Source organism: Opisthorchis viverrini, assembly GCF_000715545.1.
Source record: "Opisthorchis viverrini unplaced genomic scaffold opera_v5_102, whole genome shotgun sequence".
In the NCBI taxonomy this organism is placed as follows: Eukaryota; Metazoa; Platyhelminthes; class Trematoda; order Opisthorchiida; family Opisthorchiidae; genus Opisthorchis; species Opisthorchis viverrini.
In genome coordinates, this window is record NW_008751761.1 from 812,809 (window position 1) to 823,474 (window position 10,666).

The 10,666-nt window shown below is 47.2% G+C and overlaps 1 protein-coding gene across 1 annotated transcript in view; it reads right to left on the bottom strand.

Moving 5' to 3' along the window:
* Nucleotides 1–9,062, bottom strand: part of T265_05531 (hypothetical protein) — a gene marked incomplete at both ends in the record, with an annotated part of 28,057 nt that extends 18,995 nt beyond the window's left edge. The window contains 9 exons of the mRNA XM_009170565.1: nt 38–238; nt 2,182–2,303; nt 2,509–2,670; nt 3,877–4,410; nt 4,504–5,137; nt 5,278–5,472; nt 7,029–7,253; nt 8,630–8,938; nt 8,985–9,062. Of these exons, the coding sequence (XP_009168829.1) occupies nt 38–238; nt 2,182–2,303; nt 2,509–2,670; nt 3,877–4,410; nt 4,504–5,137; nt 5,278–5,472; nt 7,029–7,253; nt 8,630–8,938; nt 8,985–9,062 (2,460 nt within the window). The remainder of the gene's footprint in view (nt 1–37; nt 239–2,181; nt 2,304–2,508; nt 2,671–3,876; nt 4,411–4,503; nt 5,138–5,277; nt 5,473–7,028; nt 7,254–8,629; nt 8,939–8,984) is intronic.
* Nucleotides 9,063–10,666: the final 1,604 nt, after the last annotated feature.

Here is a 10,666-nt window from a genome sequence, read left to right on the forward strand (position 1 = left end):
AGCCAAAGTAACAATGCAAGAACAGCAGCGTACTAACCTTGTCCATTTCGTCCAGAAGCTCCATTCGCAACACATCACCAAGACAACTCTCCGCCAGGGACCAGTTCGTTTCGAGCTGACTCAACTTCGGCTGCAAACGTTCGTGCAACTCGTATATGGGCCCCAGTTTCCCAAAAATGTAGTCCGCCTCCTGGCGAGGAAGAATAGCCCCACCAGACTGGTCTTCATTCACCACTTGCTGAAACCGGATGGAGGGAAGTAAGAAAGGTAGGAGAATACAGTGCAGCACAGTACATGTAACCGTGAAAAGAGAGATATTGTTAGAAAGCTTTGAGGGTAAACAGTTGGGGTCAGAGTGATAAAATTATGAAAATCAACTTTTGAAGCATGCAGATCAGACACAGCGCATCCTTGTTTAGAGAATTTTGGCGAAGAATGCTTCTCAGAATCGACGTGTGTTTTATAACGGTGATGAACGGTTTCGGAAAGGAACCCTCTGTCCCAGGGAGGCCATCCCGTAAGAAAACAACTTCATTCCGATCTCGTGAGGTTCTACTTGAAATCGATACGTTTTGGAAGACCACCCACGAGCGTCAAACAACAAAGACTACTCTTAATGCCATCACGAATCCACGTCACCTTCCAACAAACAACACGATGCAAAATCCATGTACTAGGTTTTCTAATATTCTGACACGAATATGAAATTTCCCCTACATGTCAGTGAGATCCCTAACATGGTCTTGTATTAGTTATTATCATCTCTGGTATTCGGAGCGACGGCACTCGCGATTATCACACCAACAATAAAACGCTTTGATAACGCAGCTACACAGTCACTAACCGATGCACAAGCCTCGGAGGCCAACTGTCGTTTTCGTCACTACGCTTGGTATAAAGTGAGTGAATGTCAATCGGAGCCACTGCACAACTTGTAAACGGTTGATGACGACGATGAAGTCATGTCATAAATACTACCATATGTAGTGTTCGGGTCAAAATACTGACAAGACCAGGTGTGTTAAGCTAAGAAGATAGTGCTAGTGTCACTGGGAGATCGGAACTCCTCGGGGTTTCGTGAGAGCGCGCTGGTGATTCTCAATAAAGATGAAATAGGTGTACAGTGCATCTCAGTTTTTTTCAGCAAAAATTGGCTTCACCCACAGAACGAACTTTCAATTGAAAATGTGATGTCAACCATTTAACGTGGTAAGTAGCTGGATCATCGTGAAGTTGATGGTGGAAAAAGATAAAATAAGACAATCGTTCAGCTGTAACACCTTTCCGGCGCCCAGCAGCCATGCCCACCCGAAGGAAGCACTCCCAGGTTGCCCAAGCCTAGACATGAGAAGTCGAGTTCGAACCACGGACCTTACATTCAGTAAATTCGCGCTCTAACCACTGAGCCATCTCGTTGACTCTGGAGGATACAACGATTCTAAGAGTTCGGTAACCAGGAAGTCACTGTGTACATTCCGGGGTTGTTTGCCCGATGTAGAAACACAGTGGGAAAAAGTGTCCAAAAAACCGTTTCCTCGAAGTATGTCGAAGAGGAGGTCGACAACCTCATTGCGGACCAAACAAGGTTTGTTGTTGAAACTGTTGATGATCACCCAACACATGAACCGCATACCCAAGATATGCATCACAGGTGCAAATAATAACTGCGGTCGTATTAGTAAACCATATAATTGTCTTAGTCTGTGTCTAGGATGATAACACCCTTTCGGTGCCTAGCTACCATGCGATCCAAAGGAAGCACGAGGGCCTGGATACTGCCAGATTGTCCAAGCCTATACAGTGGAAGTCAAGAGGCAGAGGTCGGGTTTGAACCATGGACCTCTCGGTTAAGTAAATTTGCGCTCTAACCACCGAGACATCTAGGGTGATTTTAGGAGGGCTCCGTATATAATCGATTTGGCTTTGTCAACGATCAAAACCCCGAGCCGTACAAAGGATAGCAATGAGCCGCGCCACCAGGTAACCGAATGTAATGTGAGTGTGAATGTGAGTGTCCGGGAAATCGAAGTTGGGGAAGGGAAACCGAGGGTTATGGCCCCAGTAGCACTGAATGCAATCCTAACATCTTCAAATGTTTTTAGCATGCGGACACTGCAGGACTTGTGCAGAAAACTAAACCGATGATAGAGAAAGAGTGAGGCAAAATAGGAGTGTACTCACCGAGTAGGCAACACGATATAGATAGCGCAAAACCTCTACGTAGTTGCGCTCGGTCACGAAAAACTCAAACACACGATGTTGTCGTTTCTCCAACCGTACGCGTAGTGGAGTTCCCGATTGGCCTGAAAGAAAGAGACCACAGCGTTTTGCTGCATCTTTAAGTTGGCAAGGACCAAAATAATACTGCAAAAATCTAAGGAAAAATTACAAAGAATAGAAGTTTTTCAGGCGAACAAGTCTAGGCTCGGACGGCATGGTTCCGGAATTTGGGACTAAGTTAAGGGAGGAAGGTGAGTGGAGATATCACGAAATTCCTGGTGAACTTACCTGTAGATGAATCTCCTGCTGGAGTACTGGAGTTGCTGGAGGAAGTGGCTGACATTTCCGGGGCCGGAGTACGTGACTTGCGAGCGGTAGAATGCAGAAGGCTCAGTCTCGTTGAGGATTTACGCTTTCCGCTGGCAGGAGTTGAAGTCTGTGCAGACTCACCTAGATGGGAAAGAAGATGCGTAGGTGAGGCAAAGGAGAAATCCGAACTTGTCACACTACCCTTTGATAACCTAACGGCAGACTACTCAGTTTGTTTGACCATGACACTACCGTTATCGCATTCCCAACAACCGGAATATCAACTCTCCAGGGTGACCCACTAGTTTATCATTTCAGGTATAATTAATCCAGCGTTCCAATATAATCAGTATCCACCATACACCATACGAGTCACTCTAACATCAACAGACCAGTCTTGATGACAGGCAAGTAGCAAGCGTACAAGGATCCCATCATAGGACAGACCAAATCCGTTCTACCTCTTTTGCATCCTTCGGTGGTGTTTCAAAGTGACAGCCTGATTTGGCGAACCTAACTAAGTTCAAACATTCGTGTGTTGTTATCGTCCTGCAGACGACAATATGACACCAATGGCACAGCTGTATGGTTAACTCAAAGCGGAAATATCGTTGAGTTGTAAGATCCTTTCGGTGTCTAGCTTCCATTCCACCCGAGGTAAGCGCGATGGCCGCGATACTGTCAGGATGCCCCAGCCTAAACAGAAGTCGAGATGCAGAAGTCGGGTTCGAACCACAAACCTTCCGGTCAGTAAATTCGGGCTCTAACCACTGAGCCATCTCGCTCCCCGGGTCCGCTCAAGGGTGTCTCCCTAGAATCCTGGCACGCAATAATGGCGGAAAGCAAATGAATTGACGGATGAAGTCGGTGTCTCGAGCGTTAACCGTTAACTCATCGTGATAAGGCCAAGTAACGATTTGCACATCTCGCTCCCCGGGTCCGCTCAAGGGTGTCTCCCTAGAATCCTGGAACGCAATAATGGTGGATGAAGTCGGTGTCTCGAGCGTTAACCGTTAACTCATCGTGATAAGGCCAAGTAACGATTTGCAACAAGGCTCTGCATGTTCGCCCACCGACCCTATTCCTTCGGTATATACGAAGTTGACAATCTACACGCAGCAACACATTCGATTCTGATCCAATCACCCGTAGTTTACCACCTATGATTGGGTTCCCAGTCCAACCAGTGTTGACAAGCAGAGCCGATTTGAATACCATTCGTTTAGTTAATCATGTTGTTACCAAAATGGTGATAAGAAAAACCAGCCGTTCGCTCTATTTGGATTCGGAGACAAACATAAAAACGCCGCCATGCTCAACGGGACCCAGAAAATCGTTTAGACTTACCAGTAGGCTGAGCTAATGGGGACTTCAGTTGTGTAGGCATCGTCATCTCACAATTAGGTTCTGCCGCTACCATATCCTCAGTATTCAGCATGTTCCGTAATGAGCCGACAGACGAAATGAAGTCGTGACTTTGTGGCTCGGGAACCAACACGCTTCCGTTGGCGTTGCATTCGCTCGCGTTGGTCGCATTCAGTAGGAGGCCGGAGTTGAAGCTAGCTGGGGAATAAAACAAGCCCGGTTCGGACATGGGGAGTCGTGCGTCTCCATTAGAAGACACAGGTTTAGTGTCGTTGCCATGGCCAACGACAACCAGCTGGCAAAGCCGACGTTCCCGGTTGCTTGGAAAGGTCATAGGATCAGCCAACTGGGTCAGTAGATCGTCATGACTGGACGAGCCACTGATGGCGCCCAAAGATGCTTTACTTCGTCGCGGATGAGAACTACGCCGACCGCTACTGTGTTGGCTTGCGTCAGCCGATGGGCTGGTGAAGCCGCGAGGGCTGTTGCGATTACGCGGAGAAGTGATGAAGGAGACTAAAATAAAACCAGAGCAGATATTGGTACGCCTGTGGGAGGGGGGGGGGCAGCAAGCGCGATGGGATAAATAAACGGTACAAAAATACTTACTTTTGTCTGCAATATGATGGGATAAGGGACTTCTATTGGGCGAACTTCTGAATAACTCCTTCGAAAGAACCCTTCGAGCCAGTGGTGAGCTCCCAAGGACTGTATGTGGTGAGTCCAATGAGTGGAATTCACTAGGAAGTGCATTTTCTTTCTCATCATGTGCCCGAGTATCAGACTCGGACAACGATCGGGAGCCAGTTGGTCCGGAAAAACTTGTCTCCTCCCCTTCTTCCATGCGCTCCTCAATATCCGGTAGGGGTGTAAGCATTGGTACTGGTGAACTGAGAGGACTACTGCGCGACTCCGGAGGACTCAGGCTACCCGCTTCTGGCGTAATGCTTCCCGGTCTTGCTAAAGGTGGAAGTTGGGGTCTGTACACAGAACTCGGTCTGGGTGGACCAGCGACATATAAAAAGTTTTCCAAATGACACAAACAAGTGAGCTGAAGAGAAAGCCAGAACCATTTCAAGCGAACTACGGGAACCCGATAGGCGGATGCCAACAGGGAGATGCGGTATTGATCCTCCTCAGTCAGTGATGGAGACCCAGCAAATTGAATGGCCGATGAATGTTGGCGGGATGCTGACACTGGGGATTTCGTTGGCCCAGCAGAAACAATCAAATCATTCAACCGCTGAGGGTAAAAACGACCAAAACAAACCAGCGGATGAGGAGAAGAATACAATGTCGAGTGACATAAACTCAAAGTGCAACATTTCAAAACGTATGTTACGGGCAAAAACACAAGCCATACTTCTTCAAAGAACCACTCACCTCTAAAATGTTTCCATACCCAGGCCAATTGTCCGTGACAACAACATGCGTTAGACGCTGGTCATTGAGATCCTCCGTAACCAGCCCATCATGTTCAACCACCAGCCTACACAGCTCCAACAACTCCTCACTGCCGGGAACGAAACCGACGAATGCCAAACATGTCTCGGAGAATACCTTCGCTCGGTGCGCTTCCTTAGAATGGAAATGGGTGAAAATAGTGGATGCAATCACTCCAGCTTATTTGAAACAAGACGAGAACACCAAGTGTAAAACCTTCATGATTAAAAGAAGACTTGACTTCTCGCGCATGGTACTTTCGTATACTAGACAAAAATATTTAAACATAGTTACCCTCCTCCGAGCGACCTATCAAAGTTGGTCTTTTCCTAAGAGGAGGCAAATCAAAGGGAGAAAGTGCTTTGCTCATCACGATCATCATCATCGACAGCATGACATCAGTGTTCAACACCGATGCTTCACTGCCGTAATGCTTTGCTAGTGTCTGGGATGTGTTAGTTGGTCTTCGTAGGACCTGCTATTTAAATCGTTCAGCTGTAGCACCCTTCCGGTGCCTAACGGTCATGCAACCCGAAGGAAGCATGAGGGCTGGGATACTGCCAGGTTGCCCAAGCCTAGACAAGGGAAATCGAGAGGCACAGGTCGGGTTCGAACCACGGGCCTTCCAGTCATCAGCTTCGCGCTCTAACCACTGAGCCGTCTCGCCCCTTGGATCAGCACAGAATTAGCGGCTTTCACACCGAGATGAACAAGCAACCCACAGGAGGGCACAGCTGCCTTATAATAAACAGGTGGATTTGGTGAATTTCTGGATCTCTTGAGGGATTCACTAAAATGGCTTCTAAACTGATTTGTTGTCTGAACCGAGGAATGGTTTCTGGAAAGTCTATAGAATACCCGGGTGACCCAGACTTGGACAACTTTATAAACGCTTCGAACAGAATGTTTGATTGTTCGAGTCAATAACAATGACCAAGCGAAAAACTGAAGAATGTGCTAGACAAAAATATTTAAACATAGTTACCCTCCTCCGAGCGACCTATCAAAGTTGGTCTTTTCCTAAGAGGAGGCAAATCAAAGGGAGAAAGTGCCTTGCTCATCATCATCATCATCATCATCATCGACAGCATGACATCAGTGTTCAACACCCGATGCTTACTGCCGTAATGCTTTGCTAGTGTCTGGGATGTGTTAGTTGGTCTTCGTAGGACCTGCTATTTAAATCGTTCAGCTGTAGCACCCTTCCGGTGCCTAACGGCCATGCAACCCGAAGGAAGCATGAGGGCTGGGATACTGCCAGGTTGCCCAAGCCTAGACAAGAGAAGTCGAGAGACACAGGTCGGGTTCGAACCACGGGCCTTCCAGTCATCAGCTTCGCGCTCTAACCACTGAGCCGTCTCGCCCCTTGGATCAGCACAGAATTAGCGGCTTTCACACCGAGATGAACAAGCAACCCACAGGAGGGCACAGCTGCCTTATAATAAACAGGTGGATTTGGTGAATTTCTGGATCTCTTGAGGGATTCACTAAAATGGCTTCTAAACTGATTTGTTGTCTGAACCGAGGAATGGTTTCTGGAAAGTCTATAGAATACCCGGGTGACCCAGACTTGGACAACTTTATAAACGCTTCGGACAGAATGTTTGATTGTTCGAGTCAATAACAATGACCAAGCGAAAAACTGAAGAATGTGATCCTTCGGCGACAAGGAGAGCCGCGACTTAACTTACCACGAACTCTGGATCTGTGGCGTTCAAAGTCGGCTGTTCAATCCGCCTAGCCCATGCATTATCGATCCAAGAGGCCTTGACAGTAGTAATTCGTCGTGGAGCAAGTGCAGCAGCGCGGACTTTCTCTCCTGCACAGCGATAGGCCACTAGATGCGTGGTTGTACTCACATTCAGTGAGCGTTGTACGCTTCCACCCATCCAGTTGACCATGGTGGCAAGACGATTCTGTGGCAAAACAACGAAGTCTTTAAATAGTATAAGGCAGAGTTGCGCAGGAGAATTAAGGTTTATTTAACCGGCTGTAATATCGGTCACTGATGATACTTACGCCGGCCGGTATGAAGCGTACCAAAGTTCAGTTTATCCATAGTGAATGCTGAGTTGAGACCAAACTAATTTTCTCAAGGGCTTAATGGAGTACCAGTTAGACCTTAGATTACCGTGACCAATTGAGCCGAAAACGGTGAAACCGGTGCTACCATACTCAGGCATACAACAGATCAGAGAAATCCTGCTGACTAACTCAGACACTGTTCATCACCTCGAAACGCGACGAAGAAGGAAATTTGGTAGTTTTGTTAACCGTTCTGAACACAGTGCATCCATGGAATGAATGACCATTGGGAAGCATATGCTGGTAATTTCTGACATTAGAAGGCGAACATAAAGACATACCTAGTGGGGGGGCGGTTGCTGGATGTCATTCCAATAGTAAACAACTGATGTGCATAGAAAGACGCATGGGACAGCCCCCACACCAACCAAACGACTGGTTTCTAGCGACTGGCAGATTCAAAAACTGCTTCCAGCGGAAAGACGATGTTGGTAATCAAAAACAGTGACAATTACTTGCCAACTGCTCCGGCAGTAAATTTATAGGATAAGCGGCCTAGCATTATAGGTCTGTCTTTCACGTCTGGCAAACTTGCGGTTTGGTGGATAAGCAACAACTTGATTGGGTATATTAGGCTGAGTTTTCGGTAAATGTGTGAGCGCCTTCGTGAGCTGGCACAGACACTGACTTAGAACACTTTCAGTGGACAAAATTTCGCACGGTTCCTAGCGACTGGCAGGTTCAAAAACTGCTTCCAGCGGAAAGACGATGTTGGTAGTCAAAAACAGTGACAATTACTCGTCCCAAATTGAAGGTTTAGTCAGTGCTTTCTCGTCAACTGGTCTGAGTTGCATAAATGACCGATCTGTGCGGAATGCGGAACACCGCCAGATGGCAGTCTGGATATTGCGACTACCAGGCCAAGGTCAAAATAACCCAGTCTACTAAATACTGATGGATTTCGACAAGTTAAGCAGAGCAGTCCCAAATTAATATAACAGATGTCAGTCAAAGTCGTTCAGACGGAATTAGTCCAAAGGGTGATTCAGCATAACTGTTTATGATCCTTCACGCACATGTGAGAGGAGAATAGAGACGCATCTTGACATTTTTTGATTGTCGCAAGTTGTGAGGGAGTCGTTAGCGGAACTTGCCTTGGTGCAGTTTTCTAAGACTCACAACTGGATGTGCACTTGCGTTTTTTCATCATTCTACCACCGATTGCAAAAATTAACGAGCAGTGTAGTTCGAGTCTAGTGTCACATACCACAGTTTCTCTGTCACGGTAGCCGGTTATACAGACAACCGCGCCCATCATGGAAAAATTGAATACGGGACGTGGTTTCACCCACTTCTCTTGTGAAAGCATGCAAGTTACAAAAGCCGGGTATCCCATTATTCGAGCGCGAGGGAGCAGGGAAACAAGGCAGTGCAGATCAGTGCAGTCGGTGAAATCGGAGAAGAGGAACCAATCGCAATCGCTCACTGTCGGCTCGTATTCCTTCTCGCGACGAGTGCGCGCAAGACATGCAGCAATATCTGGCAGATAGGCTATGGCAAACCGTCCAGACAGTTTCTAAAAATGCACCAGCGTCAAAAGGCACCAAGAGTAAATAACTTACTGCAATGAGCTTCGAAAAATCATCGTTGGCAAAAGCATCATTTCCCACAACAGTCAGTCTACTGCGCTCTGTGGCCATGAAACAATGGCTACAAGAGAAACAAAATGACTGACCCATCGGCATGAAATATTATCGTGGGGTTTATCAAACGAAGACAAAACCAATGCTTTCTTGAGTAATAGACAATTATTAGTAAGAAGGCACATCCTGCTCGTGTAAATAAACAGGTTCCCATGGTAAAAATAATCAATCAGTGACCGTGGAGTGTTCTAGCCTAGAGTGTGCCAAAATGCTCATCCTTGTGTAAGCCAGCGAATCTCAAAACCCAACTTGAACTTCATTATCGAGAAGACCACACGATACACATCTCGACTAAGCAAAACACCGAGATGGCGACAACGGTATTGAAACAATAGTGCTCCGATTCTGTCAACCCGTTTTGAACAACTCCCGATGGGGTTTGATAGAAACGGGAGTGGAGAGCGTATATAGCCAGTCTGCCACAGACACACGGGACGCATGAGACATATGCCCGTTGAGTTCTGAAAGGTTTTCAGCGAACTCGACGCCATATTGTTGGGCTACAGAGAGACACTAAACATGTGGCGAACTGAAGAGCCTAGCATCAGCCAGCGTGTTCCAGGGGAAATCGCATAGGTAGACGTGCCCCACAATGCCGTGATCAGAGTCGACTGGTGTACTCCAAAATAAACGAGTCTTGTGCAGAAGCTATCAGCCCCCAGCTGACTGCCACGTGGCTCAAATGAATCCAGGATTGGTTTGAAGTTGGTGGTCTCCAGGTGAGTGTGAGAACCTCTATGTTGAAAGTCTGTGCAGGATAAAAACATGATACACAGAATATAACTGTGGGGTGACAATCAACCTCAAGTGAATTATGAAGATGGACTCCACCGAGATATTGTCCGCCGACTTGGACATCCATATCACTAGCCAGAATCACAATATCTATCTCTCGCTTGCCGAAGAAACCTTGAAAAAACCCCGATATAAGTTGTCTTTCTCAACCTCAGGGCTGCCGTCCGACGGAGAGTATCGTGATACAAAAAACTACCACATCCAGAAGTATCGACCTTAATTGAATCAGTCGACTTGAGAGCTCACGGACGACTGTTTACTAGAATCCACTCACGTTCTAGGGTTAAGCATAACTTCCACGCCGTCACTACCACCAGCCATGACAGCAGGACCACTAGACACCAATAGGGCAAGATGGACCAAGTGGCAAGAGCGCGAATTTACTGACCGGAAGGCCCGTAGTTCTAACCAGACCTCTGCCTCTCGACTTCCCCTATCTAGGCTTGGGCAACCTGGCAGTATCCTAGCCTTCGTGTGGCACGGCAGCTAGGCATCGAAAGGGTGCTATAGCTAAACGATTTATTTTTCCCAGGCACCGGTACAATAAAGTGTGAGAAGCCTGAGTTCATCCCGAGCTGGGTATGATGTATGGTCTGGCATGCATAATACTCGGGCCGTGGTATACACTGATTGGAAGAGAACAAGGTCTGAGCAAGAGCAGGCTGATTCCCGACTTAATAGAGTAAGAAAGTTGATAACAGCGGCGTGAGTTCGATAAGGGTTTGTTTTGATTCATCTACTGAGAAAGAAAGAAAGCGTTCAGCTGTAGCAGCCTTTCGGTGCCTAGCTGCCATGCCACCCGAAGG